We start from the raw sequence: 20,845 nt of genomic DNA on the forward strand, positions 1-20,845 counted from the left end.
AGTGATTTCAGGAAATCCAGCTTACCATGTAGTTGGAATTTCTTATTTGGTATCTTTCTAAGATGTTTGATCGAAAGGAGTGTAGGTCTAGACAGGGGACGAATGGAGGTTTATGCCATGGTTATGGGTCTTTACTATGATTTAAGTGTTGATTATGGAACTCAGCTTTGGAAGGAGTTCAATAAGAGCCTAGAAAATAAAAGTGTTGATAAGGGGATTTCTTGTGCAAGATACTGGAGTTTGATTTTAGAAATAGTATATGAAAAAGAAGGCATTCAAGTTCCTGAAGAAGGAGAAGTTGCAGAATTTTCTTTGTACTAGTTTCCCAAAGTTGTTGAAGATGGTGAAAATATATTTACAAGTGTTGCAAGAATTCCTGATGCAATGCTTCGTAAAGTTTCTTCTACTCACAAGGTGTTAGTTCGATATTTGAAGACTTTTGACCCTAATGTGCGAACTGGAATATTACTTGAAGTCAGTGCTGAGTCATCAAAGAAGAAGAAGAAGACTCAAAAGGGAGAAAAACACGAATCTTTAAAAGTGTCAAAGGCTGAAGAGGTTGAGAAAGATGACATTTCTACCAAAACTATGAAGGAGATTATACCGACAAAGTCAGGGGTATTAAAGAAGCTTCGCAAATCATCACACACAACAACTACTTCACCTACTATTCGCAAAACTGAGGTGAGTAGTAAGGGGGCTATGTTTAGAGACGTTCCAGCTCATGTTTCTCCTGGTTCAAAGAGAAGAAGAGCTCAAGAGGTTGCGAAGCATATTACTCAAAAGCTCTACAAGAAACAAAAGATGATTATTCACAATGAATCATCAGATGATGAAGTGGTTCCAGAGACTCCACCTGTTTCTCTTCCCACAATGGTAAATGTTTCTCTTCCAATTACTTCGCAAATTTCCACTACCACATCAATTCCACTTGAAGTTGTTACACAACTCAGTTCATGAGGAAGAACTTATTTCTGATAAGGTTGTTAATGTATCTGATACGGAGGCACCTATCACGAATATTGAACTCATAGTGCCAATCATTTTATCTACTTCATTACCACCATTTCCTCTTCCAAATACACATACAACCACATCATCCATATTTGATCATCCTTTAAAACATCCTTTTACTACATTGTTTCCATCTCAGTCACCTGAAACACCACAACCTATACCTTCGCAAGCTCTGTCTGATGAAGAAGCCGAAGGAGGAGGTTTTGGAGGAATGTTTGATGCCATACACTTTGATTCAGAGGAGGAGGAAATACCTGATCATATGCTTATGTCAGGTAAGCAATTTAAAATCCTGAATCGAAAGTTGAATGCCATTATTCAATCACAAGCTGATGTTGGTACAAAGTCATCTATATCGGGATTGGAAGTTGAATCGATGATTAAAGCTGCAGAGAAATGTATCATTGCAAAAGTTGATGATTCCGATAAGAAAAATGAGCTTCGCATTCAAGCTCAAGGAAAATCTTTTTATGGAGTTATAAAAGATTTGAAAATTGTTACAAAAGAACGACATGTTCTTTTTATACAAGATGTGAAGAAGGTCAGGGAAGATGTTAACTTCAAACTTGAGGAGTTAAAGGAAGAAATTGCAAAGGAGATTCAAGACCTTCATTCGCAAAATTTAGAAGTTCAAAAACGTGTTGATATTATTGTTGAAGCACTGACCAAGCTTGCTATTGATTATCAACCATCTGCTCAAATTATCGAAGCCAAGCATCAAGAGAATAAGGAGCAGTTTTCAAAATTAATTCAGTTGGCTACTGAATTAAAAAGTTGTGTTTCGTAGCTTTCTTACCAAATGATTCTTACTCCGGAATTTTTAACTCTCAAAGTCAACACTTTAGAGCCAGCTATCCAAAAGGCGTTGGCCCCAATTACCAATTTTACTTCAATTTTGCTAAAGAATACCCCGCCTGCTTTCACAGGGGTGCAAGGGGAGAAATAAAAGGAAGTAAAGGAGAGGATGTGAAAATTGTTGGGAAGATTCATTCAACTCAGCTTAAAACAACTTTGCCTGTAATCACAAAACCAATTCCTTCAACAATAGTAACTAAGCCAATCACTAAAGGAATTATAATTGATTCAACTGAAGGAGGAAGTTCGAGTGCGAAACCTCAAACAGTGGTTACTGGAAAAGGCAAAGAGGTGGTTATTGAAAAGTCCAAAGAAGAAAAGAAAGCTGAGGTTGAAGCTGAAATGGAAAAATAAAGGCAAATTCAGAGCATACTATGGCAAAGAGCAAATGACCCACCAACTTTGAACAAGGGTGATCCTACGAAGTTGTACTCCTTTGAAACTATTAAATCTAAAGTTTTGGGGAGTCATTTATACGAGTTTGAGAAAAAGCCTAGAAGGAGTTATGATGTTGCAAATTCAGATAGAAGCCAACTTGATTTTCCAATAAACGAAATGATGTTTATTATAGCGCAATACAAGATAAGTGAAAATTTTGAAAATGCTGATGAATACACTTACTTGAAGATCAGATTTCATGCTGTACTTGCGAAGGATCAAGAGGAAGTTTAGGCTTTAATGAAAATCAAGAAAGTTCTAACAATCAAGAAGGATGTTATGTTCTAGAACATGCTTCAAAACTTTCGGTATTTTGTGGTACGTGTAGATAACAAGGCATTTGATTTTACCATTGCTGATTTTCCCTTGATGAATCTAAATGATCTCATTCAAGTAGCATTTATTCTAAAATACATGGAAGAAAACAAGCTGAAAGGATATGATACTGATGTGTTCAGATTTGGTTTCGTGCATATCAAGATATTAATAGATAACTACTATGATTTCTTGGCATTGACTGATGAAGAACTTGCATCAAGACTTGGAAGAAAAGTTACAGTCTCCTGGGAATCAACCTTGCCTCAAACGGAGTTAAACAAATATGCAGATGGAGAAATATGCCTTAAACCTTTTGGCATGGTTTTCGCAGGAAAAGATACGAAGGGGAAGCCTAAGAAGTTTTTGTTTAAAGTCTCAGAGATTGAAAGATTCACCACTTCACAATATACGAATTTCATTGTTCGTATGAATAATTGCAAGAAGAATAATGAAGGAGACAGGAGAGAGCTTAGAAAGATAATCAATTGGTATTCAGAAATCAGAAGAACAATGCACTCAGCTGTTCAGAATCTCACAAACTGAATAGTTTCGACTGTTTACAAAGGGGGAGAATGTAGAGACTATATGTTGTAAAAGTCGAAGTGTTTGTTTCTTAAGTTTCGCATGTTAGTTATTTTACTAAGTCTTCATTTGTGCGAAGCATATAGTTCAGGACTTAGTATATTTTCTGTACACTCAAGTTTCCTATAAATAGGGACTGAGGTTAGAAGTAGAGACATCGAATGCACGAGTGATTCATTAATCATTCGCAAGTTCTCTCTACTTAGTCTGTAATCAGTTCTTCATCAATATAAGATCTGATTAATATTTACTTTTTGTGTTCTTATTTTTCATTCATACAATCATGATTGCTTTCTAAATCTCGATAACAATTCCCTTCACTCACTCCATGACAACCCGATCTAAAGTTGGTATAAACAAGCCAATCACTAGACTCAACCTAAATGTCACCCACACTCCCCATATCTCCTCCGTTCCCACATCCTACCTTAAAGCCTTGCTTGACCCCAATTGGCAACACGCCATGACCAACGAATATAAAGCATTAAAAGATAATGATGCGTGGGAACTAGAACCACAACCCACTATGTAACACCCAAGATTTTGAAAGCCAAGAAAGTAAAGGAAACCCTAAATTTAGGAGGGACTCGGCGAGTCCAAGGAGGAACTCGGCGAGTCCGAGGAGGAACTCGGCGAGTCCGAGCAGGACCCGAGTCGAGGAATAAGTGATCAACTCGGCGAGTAGGGTCTGTGCGAGGAAAACCCTAAATCCAGGGCTTGGAGCCTATTTAATCGCCTCATTCTTCTTCCTAGGGCTCCTTTACTGTCTCTCTCACCCAGAACGCCGCACCCTAAGCCCCCATTGTGCTCATTCATGCTCTTGGGCATTTTTAAGTAATTTAGAGGAAGAAGAGGAAGTGGGAATATTTGAAGTATCAAGGAGTGGCATTGGATCCGAAGTTTGGGGATCATTTTAGAGCATTTGAAGGTATTAAGTCGTTTCTCTCCTCCAGATTTTCCTTTGTTATGAGTTTTGGGGCTTTTAAGCCATGTGTAAGATCAATCTCGAGCTTGAGGTCCAGATCTGAGGTTGCTACCTCAGACCCATGCGTGTTTTGGTTTAGAATCCCGTAAAGTATCAGTCGTGGAGTGGATTATGGAGCCTCTTGGTCTTAAACCTTAGTTTATGGTGCATTTTGCCTAGATCTCCTTCTCTACACGTAAAGTTTGCAACTTTACGTGAGGAGTAGGCTTGGGAAGGGTAGATCTACGGTTTGGAGTCCCTGTATGACTCGAAAGTCCTCTGCATGTTTGTGGAACCGAATAGACTCGGCGAGTCCTTCGAGTGGACTCGGCGAGTAGCTTGAAGATGAGGAGGAACTCGACGAGTGGGATGAACAGCTCGTCGAGTCGGATGAAGATAGGCATGAACTCGGCGAGTTGGATGAACAACTCGGCGAGTTGGTTGGAGATTGCCTTGTGCTCGGCGAGTCTGTTCTTGGACTCGACGAGTCAGGTCGCATGGTCCCAAACCCTTCGAGTTAAGACTCGAGTCAGCGAGTCGAGCCAGGACTCAGTAAGTTGATCAGGTCAGGATTTGGGAATCAGTAGACTCAGCGAGTTAGGGGCTGACTCGGCGAGTTAAGTCGCGATTAGAAGGACTTTGAGCATAAGAACTCAGCGAGTCAGTTAGTGGACTCGGCGAGTAGGGTTGGCCTAGAAGGTTGACTTTGACCAGGACTTTGACTTGGTCTAGAGTTGACTTGGTTGACTGCCAGGGGTCAGTTAGACTAAGTGTTGCTTTGATATTGATAGCTCGGGAAGCTTGTAGAGCCGGAGTCCAGTGAGCGGTCAGACAGCATCTAGTGGGATCATCAGCAAGTTCAGCCAGTGCAGGTGAGTTTCCCTTTGTATGAATGGGTCTACGGCCACAATGACGGCCCATGTAGTTATGTGTAGAAGGCCCAGGGGTAAGCCCTAGGCACAGTATGCTAGTATGATATTCGGACAAGGTCCAATGATAAAGGGCGGGTGCCCAAGGAGTGGTGTATGTGATAGTTTATACTTGTTGTCTGTGTGATACTTGTATGTGCCTGGTAGGGAAGTGAGTGGGGGCGAGGTCCCGTATCTCACCAATAGCAGAGTGTGGATGGTGTTCCACATCTCAGTAGCAGCAGTTCAGGGGCGAGGCCCAAGTTAGAAAAGGAGTGAGGATAGGCGGGGCCCGTATCTCACTATCAGCAAGAGTATGGACGAGGTTCCAGGACTCATCAGTAGCAGGACTCGGGCGGGGCTCGGAGATAGGCGAGGCCTTAGAGCAAGAGCTGTTAGTATATGTTTAGCTTATGTGATGTTATGTGATATATGTATGTGCTCTTATATGTTAGTGGGCGGGGCCCTGTGACAGGCGAGGCCTAAGTGAAACAGATATGTATCCGAGCAAGGCTCGAAGCCAGGCAGGGCCTGGAGCGGCGGGGCCGTTGTAGCGGGCGAGGCCCCGGATAGCGGGCGTGGCCCAGTATGTGCAGTTTATGGTTATGCATGGTATGTGGTAAGGTGGGGAACTCACTAAGCTTTGTGCTTACGTTTTTCGGTTTTGTTTTCAGGTACTTCCGGTAGCTGATGATGGAGCTCGGGGTGATCGCATGGCACACACCAGAGATTAGTCAGCCTGGGAATGTTTACTCTGATAATGAACATGTGTTTTGAAAACTTATACTTAAACTATGTTTTGGGATGATGACTTTGTTTAAAGTAGTGTTTATTTAAAAGAAATTTTTGGTCCTGAATTTTGGGTCGTTACACACTAACCACTCGGTTATTCATTGCATGTGGTTATTTCGGCATAAATTTAAAGCCGACGGGTCTCTAGAGCGCTACAAAGCGCGACTGGTGGTTAACGGTAAATCTCAAACTGTTGGTGTTGACTGTTTTGAAACATTTAGCCCGGTGGTTAAACCTGCTACAGTTCGCACAGTATTAACTTTTGCTGTGTCCCGCTCATGGCCCATTAAACAACTAGAAATAAAAAATGCATTTTTGCACGGGGATCTCAATGAAACGGTCTTTATGCATCAGCCACCAGGATTTACCGACTCGGTTCATCCAGATCATGTGTTTCGTTTGAAAAGGTCACTATACGACCTCAAGCAGGCTCCACGAGCTTGGTACACTCGGTTCTCCAACTTTCTTTTAACTCACGGTTTCACAAGTAGCCGCTGCGACAACTCCTTGTTTCTGTATCGCCATGGGGAACACACTGCCTATTTGCTTCTTTATGTTGATGACATTATTTTGACCGCTTTAGATTCTTCGGTCTTACGTTCTATTACAACCAAGCTCTCCACGGAGTTTGCCATGACCGACTTAGGCAATTTACACCATTTCTTAGGGATTTCAGTCACCCACAACAGATCAGGATTATTCTTGCAACAATCTCAATTTGCAAAGGACATTATAAAATATGCCTCCATGTCTACGTGCAAGCCAGTCTCAACACCAGTTGACACCTCCGCCAAACTTAGTGCCATTGACGGTCCCCTCTTACCCGACGGCTCTCTCTACCGGAGCCTCGCAGGTGCTCTTCAATATTTGACGTTTATTCGCCCTAACATTTCCTATGCAGTTCAACAGGTGTGCTTGTTCATGCATGCCCCTCGCGAGCCTCATTATAATTTTCTCAAACGTATTCTTCGTTATCTTCAAGGTACCCTGGACTATGGCATAAAAATCACTCCTACATGGTTGGATTCTCTCACGGTCTATTCCGACGCCGACTGGGCAGGCTGCCCAGACTCTTGCCGATCCACATCCAGCTATTGTATCTACTTAGGTGATAACATACTCTCCTGGTCCTCCAAAAGATAGCACATAGTGTCTCATTCGAGTGCTGAGGCCGAGTACCGTGCCGTCGCAAACACGGTTGCTGAAGCGAGTTGGTTACGCAACTTGCTTCTTGAACTACACGTTCCCCTTCGTCACGCTATCGTTGTCTTCTGTGATAATGTTTTTGCGGTTTATTTGTCAGATAACCCGGTTCAACATCAACGGACCAAACATGTCGAGATCGAGATACACTTTGTTCGTGAAAAGGTTCGCCTCGGACACATTCGGGTTCTTCATGTCCCCACGAAATTTTAATATGCCGACATTTTTACAAAGGGTCTTCCTCGACATTTGTTCACCAACTTCAGGTCCAGTTTGGGCATTCATCCTCCTCCTGCTCGAACTGTGGGGGACTATTAGCGTAGCATTATTTCTACATTATTGGTATTTTATATTAACCATATTATAGGGTACCTACATGTAAATACGTAGACTATATATATACATATTTGTATTATTCTGGACGACAATAACAAACAGAGAAAACCTTTTAATTTCTTCCATTATCAACCCATCAATCTGTGTCTCAGTCATAGAATATTTCCATTTATTCATATTAAATATCACAAATTGTTCTTGTAACACCCTTTCGTCTTCTTCATTTTCTTTAGAGAATTCTTTGAAAGGATTCCATAACACCAAGTACAATTTCCTTGTCTTGGTTTGGAATTGTTCTTGGGATGCCACTATTAAGTTATAGAAAATGATTCACCTTTCACTATATGACTACTAGACAGGCAAAGCATGCAATCCCGCACAAAGTGGCATTCAAATTCATCATAGGCTAGTTATATGTCAGTGCTTGGCTTTATTTGCAATTTTAGGTCAACTCACTAGTATTAACACCCTTTGGTATAACCTAATGTACCAAAAAAGCCCATTTAGCATAAAGAAATAAAGTCTCTCTCTCTCTCTCTCTCTCTCTCTCTCTCTCTCTCGTGGACATAGTCAATCATCTGATCAATCATGTGAAACATGTAAATTGATCATCTTTGTTCTTTTGTTTTATTGGTGATTTTAATGTTATCAACATAAATTGGTGTAATTATTTATAATGAGATAGACCAAGCTCTATTTACTAACCGAGGTTGGAGATGCGGGGCACACACTCGGTGTGATAAATGTGAACTCGGCAATATGGGGTTCGGGGGTAGTTCCCCTGGGTAGGGTTCCAAGGGTTGCAGCCCTTTGGCGGGGTCTAGGGGCAACGCCCCTAGTAGGGTCCACGGGGCAGAGCCCCTAACGGTGGTTCCAAGGGGAAGCGCCCCAAAACCTAAATAGATTTTGTATCAAGTGAGACAACAGCCATGCATTTCCCGCCAAAAACCCATTGATGACATCATGATGATGTAGGTATCGGTTGTATCCAATAACTACCATGTTTTGGCGCCATTATTGGTTTAACCGATTTTAACCACTTTTCCCTCAAGTACAAATTAGATGTGGATGTTTTAGAAAAAGGGTTGAACATTAATATACTCTAAATAATATCATAATTTCTCTATCTCTCAAGAACACATCAAGCATGGTATTCTATGTTTTCAATTCAAATTAGGCTTGTAATATGAACTGGTTTGTTATTGGATTATCCCACTTCTGAATCCGTGTATCCCAGGCAAAAGGGAAGAAATTACAGACTTTAGAAAGTGTTTTGATAAACATGGTCCTTGAATCTATCCAAGTTTATATTTATTGTTATTGTGTTCCCTTATTTTCTAACATCTAAAATTTGTAATTTTCTGTAAAAGAACAACAATGGCAGAATCTATTAAAGACATGACTTCCAAATTCGGGAAGTTAGATAAGTTTGAAGACATTGATTTTCTTCACTGGTAGAAGAAGTTGTATTTCCTTTTTACCACCATGAAAGTTGTTCATGTTTTAAGCACTCCTGCACCAGAATCAATGGAGGATGAAACCCTTGAACATACTCGAAGAAGATGAAAATGGGAAAATGATGATTACATCTGTCATGGGCACATTCTAAATGGTATGTCTGATTCTCTCTTTGACATTTATTCAAATCAAGATTCTGTAAAAGATTTATGGGCTGCATCTTCGAGGTATAAAGTCGTCACCTTGACTTGTAGTTAACTAGATCTCCTTTTTTGAAGTTCTAGCTTGAGTTTTGGGACTTTGGTTGAGTAGTCCAAAGAGAAGAGGTTTCCAGGGGTTGATGGGGTAGATCTGACCCCTACATGACCTTTTGAGGTGTAAGTTGCAAACTTTATTGGCCTCTAGGTCCCATTCATGGAATATGTCCATTATAAAGCCATCAATGAGACTTAAAGGGTGTTTCTTGCATGCATGAGCATAAATTTGGAAACCTTACATGATTTTCCCACCTTGGGATTTCAAATCTGTGTTTTGGAATGTTATAGTGGGAGTTTAAAGGCTTAATGGGTCAATACACTCTTTAAGGAACTTAGGGTTTGAGTTTTAAGCTTAATAGATGGTTCTTGAGGGTAAATTTGGAAACTTTACCCTTCTAGACATCATTTTGGAAGAGCTCTAAGGTTTGTAGTCCTTGGATTCAAGAGAAATGGCTTAATACATTAAGTGGGTTGGCAGACTGTAGAACTGGAGAGTTCATGGGTGAACTCGATGAGTTGGTTTGGGAATATCCTGATCCTGATGAAAAAGGGGCAACTCGTCAAGTTGCGGGGAAACTCGATGAATTGGGTCGAAACATCGTAGCTCTGTCCTTAAGGGGAACTCGACGAGTTCAAGTATTACTCGACGAGTTGGTTCAACTCAGAGTGTTAACTTTGACTTTTGACTTTGGACAAGTTAGTCCTAGAGGGGTGCTTGGAGTAAAACAAATTATAATAAATGAGATTGTGGGCTTAGGATAAAGCCCGTAATGGGTTAGGGCCCAATTTGAAAATTTGGGCCATTGATGCATCTATTGATATTGTAGCGTTGGGCTTTTGTCTTGGGCTTGGGCCTTAGTTTTGCAATGTACCAAATTTTAAGATATGAACCCTGGCCACTAATGGCAGTTCGATGGATTTTGTGTCTCGAAAAGATTTTTGACAAATTTACAAACAACACTATGGTTATTTGTGCATGTAGCCTTGTCTTCGACCCATTTTGAATACATATTCAACATCTATAATGTCACACCCCGCTAAAGCAGAAACACGAGGCGTGTCAGTATAAAGGGTTTAATAGCAAAAGTTAAAAGATAACACCAACCATAGTTTTAAAAATCATTACAAAATTACAATGGATTTGAACAAATTTAAAAGAAATTACAATGTAAATTGAAATACAACACATGTGGATGCTCCTAACAGTGATGTGTCCCTAAGTGCCACTTACTCGATGATTCCTGAAAAAGCATGTAAAAAGACTGTCAACTATAAAAATAGTTGGTGAGTATTCACAAGTTTATAACATAATATAGTTTGAAATTCATGATAATCTGAATATTGATAACAGTTTCCATAAACAAATGTTCATTGCTAAAATAAATAAATAAGTTTTCATAAATAGAAGTTCGTTGCTAAAGCGAGTAATAGTTTCCATAAATAGAAATATATTGCAAAAATGAGTATTAAGTTTGCATAAACAAAGTTCGTTGTCATCATGAGAGATAAAGTATGTTGCCCAAATGAGATGCAACGTTCATATTCTCATGGGAAATAAAGTTTGTTACTAAAATGAGTAAACAAGTTCCATTGCTATAATGAGCAATCAAGTTCGTTGCTACAAGGGCAAACAAGTTTGTTACTATAAGAAGCAACCAAGTTTGTTGCTAAAACAAGTAAATAAGTATGTAGTAACAAAAGTTCATTGTTATAATGAGATACAAAGTTTATTGCTATAATAAGTAACGAGTTTCGTTGCTAAAATAAGTATTCAAGTTTCATTGCTAAAATAAGTATACAAGTGTCATTGCTAACATGAGAATACAAGTTTCGTATGTCCATAAAGATTCCATTCATGAGTTCACAACCCAAGCCTAATGACTGAATCGTGCCATATTGACTACTATGTGTATCGCAAACATAGCTTATAAAATGGTAAAATGCACTCAAGCGAATCGTGCGAGTAAGGAGTTGTCTACCTCCTGATAGCAACCAAGTTTCATACGAGTCAAAATAAATACAAGGAACATAAATAGTTTACGACATGCTTTTCCACCCCAAAATATTTAAAACCGAAAATAGGGGTGGTGAATACTCACAATATGTATTGAGATGATGCAAATGGTGCCTTGAACTACGCTCCACTTGTACCACTAGCGTTTTCCTACAACGATGTTACACACTAATGAGTCTCTAATTGAAATCTAATACTAGTATACTTACTACTACAATAGAATTATGTCAATAATGTCTCAAAATTTTATATTGTTAAGTTACAACATTTTTCTGAAATGGTGAAATTTTATAGCTCATGTGATTAAGACAATTTTGGATATTAATTTCCAGATTTTTATAATATTAATTGAGGGTATTTCAACACATTTAAATGAGTTTTAAACTCTTAAAAAGCTAAAATATTATCAAACAGTTTCCAAAAATTATCAAACTTTGCATTTTCATTCTAAACATAGTAGAGGTCTTCCATAAATTTTCCTTTAAATTTTTTATATGATTAGCTATTTTTCCAAAATTTTAAGCCTTCATAACAATATAAATTCGTGAAAAATAGCATCCAAATGATACAAATTCCCAAACTTTTTATGATTCTGCCATTAGACATCTTGAAGCTAGGAAAAATATAAAAATGGATTTCTAAAATGTTTAACCCAATTTTATGATTTTTGTGAATTTATTTTAATAAAAATTGAAACAAATAGAAAACAGTTTCCGAAATTGCCCAAACGTTGTGTATTACTGTTATTAAACATTCTTAAGCTGGGAAAAATATAAAAATGAATTTCTAAACTATTTAACTAGATTTTATGATTTTTGTTCATTTATTCTAATAAAAATTGAAATAAAAAGAAAACTATTTCCACAATTTCCCAAACTTTTTGTAACACTGTTATTATACATGTAGACGCTATGAAAAATATAAAAGAAAATTTTCAATTAGTCTTTCTATTTTTCTTTGTTTTATCCTCTTAAATAATCATTAATTGGAGAAAAATTATTAAACAGTTAAAGTAAATTACCAAATTTTTTTGCAAACTTCATTTACAGTGTAAATAATTTGGGAAAAATAACAAAGGTGGTTTTTATCTATTGGAATCCGATTTTGTTGATTTAAGTGTATTTAATCTTAGAAAATAGAAGAAAAACAGTATACTGAATAGAAAAATCATAAAAATTATTATTTAGAGTTCTAATATATTTTAAGGCTTCTGGTAAATGTTCATGAATTTTGGATGAGTACAAATATTTTTCCCATTATTAGTCCATTATAAATACAAATATCGGGGAACAATAGGAATGCATTATGAAAAATTCTGAAAATATTTTCCTAAGTACTCCACATTAGGTAGGATCTGCGAAAAATCATATATAGCCTTTTCACATTCCTTAAAGTGTTTTTATGATTTATTTGAATTAAACAAAAAGAGAATTCAAACCCATAGAAAACAGTAACAAATATCGATGAAACTCATTGAGATGTCATCATTCACTTTAGGGGTTATCCAAGAATTTACCTAGGATTTATAGACCTCATAAAGTATTTTAAATGAATTATTGGCCTATTTTCTTGAAATAATTATAATAATTCTAGAAAAATGAATTATTTTCTAAAAATTTGTAGAACATCTCATTTTGTTGATGGAATTTTGGGAAAAATCAGATTTGATCAGAAAATAAGTTTTAGATATTTATTTGGGAATAAATCCTTTATGAACCTATTTGAATGTTTCTTAACAACAAACTTTGATGATCAAGCCTCTGAGCTTGAAGATCATCACATGCATGTTGGTTTTTGGGTGAAATAATATCACCATAATCATAAAAATTGCGGTTATGAACATGCATGTGAATAATCTCAAGGAAAAGTGTTTATGGAGAAAAAGAAATAGTAAAACTTGAAGGAATAGTGAAGTAGAAATCAATCTTACCTTCAAGAACACCACAATATAATGAAGATTTCAAGTTTGAGGAGTGTTCTTAGGTTTGTTTGCTGGAAAATTTCATGGTTATAGACAGAGGAAGAGAGAAAATGGAGTTGGTGTTAGAGAGTGTGAGAGAGAGTGAAGTGTGGAGAAAAGGAGAAATGATTTATATATTTGGGGAAATAGAGTATTAGGGTTTTCAAGTAAGAGAGAGAGGAGAGAGGTCCGAATTTAAGAGGTTTATTAACATCTTTTCTTTTTTTATATTTATAAAATTTAAATCATTTATAAAAATATGCAACTATTTATAAAATATGCAACTTAACCAACTTTTTATGCATAAAACTTTTGATTTTTTATTTATAAATTAAGGGTAAATGTAAATGAGTTAAATTTTATTTTCCTTGAATGCATTTTCATAATTTTAATTATTATAAAATCAAATTATAAGGTTCATAACTATTTTTATAGAATTATTAGGGTTAAATTTTATAAATTTAGGTTTTTGGGGCATTTAGGGTTTTTGAGAGTTTGTAAATCTTTGGATATTGAAATAAATAGAATCTTTGAGACTTCAAACTATTTTAGAGTTTCATAACTCGTATTCAAATTAGAAATAATGTTTGTAATTTATTTTTATTGGTTTATTTGCATTCTATGCAGTGATTCCGAGATTCAAGCGAAATTGAGGAATCAAGTATACTAGCCCTAGTTTTCAACTTTAACTTAAGTTCCTATGGGACTCGGACCTAATTTATACCACTAGGTCAAGTGCATAATGTGTGTATATGATTCATGAAAAAGTGTTCGAGTCAAAGAGTGACTCAAATATGGATAGTCACTACAGTTAAGTAGTTGCAGAATTCACATATCAATGTGAAATCTAAATACAGTATCCACTGTTTCTAATTGTTTCTAATTGTTTCCAAGTTTCTAGTAGGTTATAACTTAGATTCTAGTTACTAAGTCTAGTATGTGTCGTGCCTATATGTGCAACTAAGTTTAGTCAAATCTAGAACCGACTTGAATTTTGATGGTTGTCACAACATATCAGGTCCCTAGACATTAAGGAGGTGTTTGTTTTTTCTCTGCAGATCTGTGGGAGGTCTTCTGTCTGCGCGGTGTAGACCACGCGCAGACTTATAGGTTTGAAGTGCGTTTGTTTTTCTGAAGTGCGCATACATAACAACGTCTGCGCGAGGTCTTCACCACACAGATATGGGCCAACCTCTTCTAAAGTCTGCCAAGTGCCTTTGACCTAAAAAAACACGTGTTTCTTTTTGCTTCCGCCTCCATTCGTCCAAACCTCCCATCTTCGTACATAGATAGCTCGACAACTCCATCTTCACTCCAGCAACCTTCGTCGACCGACCATCACCTCCGATCTGTTGCCGCACCGCCCGTCACCACCCTCCTCTCCGGTCGCATCTCTGGTCGTAGGCGTCACTTCTCGATTGCAGCAAACAGCAAGCGTCACTTCTCGATTGCAGCAAACAGGTATGTCGTCGCCTCCTCTATCTTTCAATTCAATTTCAAGTCAACTTCTTGTTTGATTTGCATCCTTGTTTCCCCGAAAATATTAATTTTGTTGGGTATTCCTTCATATTCAAATCTTGGAGGTGTATAATTTATCATATATTCTTGCTAAAATTGAAAATACTACCTGTAAACAATTCCAGCAAGCTGTCATTCTTGTTAAATCTTACCTGTAAGCTATCTTCTTGTTTTTTCACACCTGGGATCTATAATTTTCTTTGATTGGAAGCCAATATACAGAACTACCAAGCAAAAGATAACATATTCTTTTGTTGATTGTGTATGTGTATATGATTGTTGATTGTGTATATGTATATGATTGTTCATTGTGTATGTATATATGATAGTGTATATGTATATGATTGTTGATTTGTGGATGATATAATTTGCCTAGAATGTGTTGAAATCAAAGCTTTTTCTTGAAATAATGTTATGAAATAATGATGTTAGTTGTTGAAATCAAGCTTTTTCTTGATGAAAATTCTTATTTGTTGAATATGATAGTGTATATGTATATGATTGTTGATTTCTGGATGATATAATTTGCTTAGAATGTGTTGAAATCAAGTTTTTTCTTGAAATAATGATGTTAGTTGTTGAAATCAAGTTTTGTCTTGATGAAAATTATTATTTGTTGAATATGATAGTGTATATGTATATGATTGTTGATTTGTGGATGATATAATTTGCCTAGAATGTGTTGAAATCAAGCTTTTTCTTGAAATAATGATGTTAGTTGTTGAAATCAAGTTTTTTCTTGATGAAAATTCTTATTTGTTGAAATTATTGTTTGATTGTTTTTTTTTTTTGCTAAAATTGTTGTTAGATTGTGCTGAATATGCTAAAAATACTAATTATTGTTTCAAATTGTTGTTGAATGTGCTAAAAATTGTTGTTGAAAATCGTTAGTTGTTGACTGTTTATTGTGAATGCTATATTGGTTATTAGAAATGGGAGATAAACATCAATCGACCAATGAGCAATTAAAATGCTTAGTGGATACTTGTATTGAAGAAGTAGAGAGTGTTGGTAGAAAAGGATTGAGTTTGCAGAAAGATTCATGGATAAGGCTTGGAAGAGTTCTTAAGGAAAAATTTGGCGTTGACTTGAGTCAAAAACAAATGAAAAATGCATATGACAATTTGAAAGCCAAATACATAGGATGGGTATATTTAAAAAACAAAACTGGTAATATATACAATTCCCAAACAAACACTTTTAACTTAGCAGTTGAGGAGTCGGATGATTTTAAGAAGGTACAATCTCAAACAAACACTTTTAAACATTTACGTTTGAAGTTGCCAAATATTCTTACACTATTTTTTGTTATATTTAGGTTTAAGGGCATCCGAAGGCTGCTTCGTTGAAAACGATGCCACTGCCTTTTCCAGATCTTTGTGTTCGTCTTTTTGATGGAAATAGTGTCACTGGTAATTTTAGGAGTTACTCAACCAATCATCTTCAGTAGCTGGAGCATCCTCTTTTTGTCTTCCACCACTTTAGATTACCGCCACCCCTTTTCTTGCATTAGATGATGATGGTGATGACACTTCTCATCATGCTAGTGAGACTTTTCATGAGCCACCACCTTCTGCTGCTTCACCTTTTGCTGCTTCACCATCCGGTTACCCCAACAAAAGGGCTAAACCCTTAACTCCTAAAGCTCCTAGTACCTAACCGTCTGCTTCTTCACCTGATGGAACTTCTATTACTGCTGGCGATTTAGCATTTGAAATGAAAAAAGCTCTACAAAGTTTGACTAAAGGGTATACAATTCCTCAATGTTTAGAGAAATTAGAGGTGCTTCAGTTAGGCCCTACAGATCCTTTACGCTTTGTTGCATATCATATTTTTGGAGGGACTATGAACATGAGAGAGATGTGGATGCATTTGCCCGATGTTCCCGAGATATTACGAGGATGGCTTGAGATGACGAGTACAAGTTTAGGAGTTTTGAAGGAGAGAAAGATGGTCCGATGATTTTTATTGTGTTGAAACTATTTATTAGGTCCTTTTGCTTCTATTTGAACTATTTTGTTAGGTCTTATTGCCTTTGTTGAAACTATTTTTTGTTATTTTGCTACTTGGAATATGTTTTATCTAATGTGTTTTTGCTACATGTAATATGTTTTATCTAATGCGTTTTTGCTACTTGAAATATGATTTATGTAATGTTTTTTTTGCTACTTGAAATATGACTAATGTAATGTTTTTTAAAGTTATACTTTGTTGATTTTAGGTTCATAATGGATCACGATCAAAAGTTACTTCTCGTAATTCTTATGTACCTGTACATCTGTTATTTTTGGAAGAGGGGTGTGAAACGATTGCGGGATAATGATTCGGAAATGACGGGACATGAATATACATTGGAGTTATTACATCGTAATCGTTTACAATGTGTTGAAGTGTTACGCATGTCCCACGACTCATTTGTACGACTATATGCTCATTTTAGAGTACATTACTCATTAAAGGACAACAAACATGTATCGGTTGAGGAAAAGATGGCTATGTTTTTGATGATGATCGGCCATAATGAACGTTACGTGATTATCAAGCGGAGATTTCAAAACTCGAAGCAAACAATTCATAAATTTTTTTATGAAGTGTCGGAAAAAATGATGCTTTTCGTACAAGATGTTATGGTACCAACTTCTTTTAATCTGAATTCAAACATTCCAGGACATAATAGGAGGCTACGACGGGTTTTCAAAGGAGCGGTTGGTGCACTTGATGGCACTTTGATACATGCTGTTGTCCCTGCTAAGAAACAAGACTTATATAGAAGTAGGGGAAAGGGAGATTTCTACCAAAATGTATTGGCAATTGGTGACTTCAATATGATTTTTACATTTGTTGTGGCCGGGTGGGATGGGGTAGCACATGACTCTATAATTTTATCAGAAGCTGTAGCCGATCCACAAGCTTCATTCCCGTTTCCACCACCTGGTAATTTTTTTTTATAAATTTTTTTTTATCTTAGTTTCAAAATTGATTAGTGTTTTGCATTTTTTACAGACAAATATTATCTTTGTGATGTCGCGTATGCACACACTCAAGGATTTATGGCCCCTTATCGTAATGTGAGGTATTGACTTGGAGATTTTCGTAAAAGACGTGCATTGACCAATAAAGAAAAATTTAACCATGGACATGCAAAACTTTGGAATTTCATTGAGCGTGCTTTTGGTGTTTTGAAAGCACGTTTCCCTATATTGAAGAGGATGGCACCATTCCTGTTTTTGACACAAAGAAAGATTGTCATGGCATGTTTCGCACTTCATAATTTTATAAGGAGAGAAGGACTAAGTGAACAGTATTTCGCACGATACGATGAACCCAATGTTTCGTTTCGAAATAACAATGTGACCTTTAATGATGATGAAGATGAGATTCCAATAAATGGTACTGCAGCAGACCTTGAATATATGACATGGTTACGAGATGAAATTGCTGATCAGTTGATGCACAATATAGATTGAATTGTTTTAAATGAAATTGTTATTGCAAAACCAAATTTTTACAATTGTGTGACTATTTTTATTGCATGAATTTTATTTCCAATGTTATATGACTATTTTTATTAAAATTTTGGTGTTGAGAAATCTTTTTAAGTTTGTAAAATCATTTTATTTAAAATTCAGTTTATTTCAGCAGCCTGCAGACGTTAAAAAACAAACAATATTCTTATTGCATACTACAGACGTTTGGTCCACCTCTTCTGCTGTAGAGGCTTGCAGATGCGGTCCGCAGACTGCAGACGTTTTGGCTTCAGAAAAACAAACAGCACCTAAGTCATGTAGTATGATAGATATGACATTGTTTTATAATTTGAGGGACTAATCTTGTGTGGTTTTAATTTCTTTCCCCTAAGGTGTAACTGATAAATTTATTACCCAATAAGGAACGATCAAATGGAGACTCAACATTTTCTCCCTTATGTTTCAACACTCTTTATAAACACCATCATCATGAGTGCCAATGGGTCACTCGATCTATCCATCAAAAAAATCAGAGAAACACCATTATGAGAATAAAGGGAATCAAACTATGGCATCATATTCAACATCATTAGTTATAATTCTTTTCAAGTAAGTGTTCTATAATTTATTTAGGGTTCTTGATGCTTATGTGTAAATTGATCTTTGATCGTGCCTATAAATTCAACATGTGGTATCAGAGAATGGTTTAATTTAAAATTATCAAACCCTAATCTGATATTGAAGTCTTGTTAAATAATTGTTATATGTCGTAATATAATTGACAATTTCATGGTTTCGTGTGATTGGCTTTTTGAATACCATGCATATCTATGGTTAACATTTTATCTCTAATCATAATATAAGGTTATGAAGTTTGTAATTACTTCTAGAAATATGTGTCTTCCCTTTTGTGCATAACAGGAAGAATAGATAATTAAAAAAAAAACTAAAAATATGGCAATCATGTACAGTGTATAGAATGAAGTAAATTCATATTGCTATATTATACAATAATAGTTGATCCATTGGTCAATAGATGCGACAAAGTATATAATGGATCAATTCAAATGGTTTTGATATTTTATGGACCACTAATTTGCAAAATTAAAGAAACTCATCATTTTAAGAATATGAAGCAAGCAAAAGAATACTATTTCTATTTTTTATTGGTGTTGTGAATAGTAATAAAATTATACATCAGTATATTTGGTGGATCCATCCTATAAGGCTTAATTTCAATTGTTATATCCTGATTTGGCTATAAGTTTGATGATAAGTCATCATCTATGTTGTGCAATTTGTCTTATGTTAAACCCAGTGGATTCAAATTTTGATTTTCACATGGATTTCCAAAATCTGACATCTACTTGTTTTAAACCAATTTAATGTAATGCATTTTTTTTTTCTTAAGAAGGCCTTTATATATATATATATATATATATATATATATATATATATATATATATATATATATATATATATATATATATATATATATATATATATATATATATATATATATATATATATATATATATATATTTCTTTTTAGTTTCTTTAATAGTGCCATGAAATATGGCAGTTTACGTGGTTTGCCAATAAAATTTACTTGGATTATATTTCCACTAAATTGATAATAATTTTGATCTTTTCTTTATCAATGGTTTAATCAAAGTATTACAAAACCCATATTTGAGTTTTTGTTTCCTCTTTACACGTTGGCAGGAAAAAATCTATCCTTTTCTTTATTCATAAAAAAAAAAAGATAAGAGTATTAATGCTCTCACGGTAAAGATGCAGATATGCATAATATACATACATTTCAATGTAGTGTGATTATTTCTTACTTTGATTAACCTCTAAATTACCATTTCAAATGGTTTTTATTGTGTGCATCGAATATAAATTTCATTTGCAACTATAATAAAGTTAGTTTTTTTTTTCAATGGCCTTTAATTCCATAATTATTTATAGAATTGGCTAATGATTCATGAAATTGATAAATTTTATTTTTTCAATACTAGTGTCTGATTGATGAGTGGTAACTTTAACATTAAACTTAAGTGGTTGGACCATAGAGAGGCTTCTTAAGTTTGATATTGAAGTTAACTGAAAACCACATTAAGCAATTATCTGAATTGTTGTTCAAAGAACCCAAAGGCTAATTGGACAATGGTTCATATAATGAAAATTGTGCATTATATGCATAAATGTTGTATTTCAGCCCAAAGGCAATTGCAATATTTATGTGGCGTAACATATATTTAGGATCCCATTATTTTCAATTGTTGGTTTAGCCACAAGAAAACTGATAATTGAGTAAGGTGTCTGCATGACCTATCATTTTTTTTTTGTTAATAATAGGTATATTGATATGCTTTAATATGTTATCTCATGAACTCACTTTAATATTAATTTAAAAAGGCACGACTTAAGTAAGTGATAATGATAGTTCCAATAAGGTCCAAAATATAGATACATGCTAGCCTCAAGGAAACCTCATTATATATTTTGCCATAACAAAGGGCATGCCCAATGAGATTTTCATAGAAGGAAATAATAGCTTGGAAAGAAAGGTAAGTTATATGCATTTATGATTTATAAGTTCATTGATCTTAACCTTACTATAAATACATGATGGATTTATTATCACTTCCATGGTATATGCGTTTTTTTTATTACAAGGATTCCATTCAATCTGAAAGTTGCATTGAAACCAAGGAGCAAATAAAGTTAGAAATGATGATATTCTTTACGT

At 35.6% G+C, this 20,845-nt stretch overlaps 1 protein-coding gene across 1 annotated transcript; it reads left to right on the forward strand.

Annotated features, from left to right (window-relative positions):
- Positions 1-16,950: 16,950 nt before the first annotated feature.
- On the forward strand, positions 16,951-18,087 carry LOC145064238 (uncharacterized). Its single transcript, XM_079011722.1, has 3 exons — positions 16,951-17,554; positions 17,624-17,693; positions 17,859-18,087. Exons 1-3 carry the CDS (start codon positions 16,951-16,953, stop codon positions 18,085-18,087), a joined length of 903 nt encoding a protein of 300 aa, XP_078867848.1.
- Positions 18,088-20,845: the final 2,758 nt, after the last annotated feature.

The sequence above is a fragment of the Lactuca serriola genome, chromosome 7, assembly GCF_051521515.1.
Source record: "Lactuca serriola cultivar US96UC23 chromosome 7, Lser_US96UC23_V15, whole genome shotgun sequence".
Taxonomy (NCBI): Eukaryota; Viridiplantae; Streptophyta; class Magnoliopsida; order Asterales; family Asteraceae; genus Lactuca; species Lactuca serriola.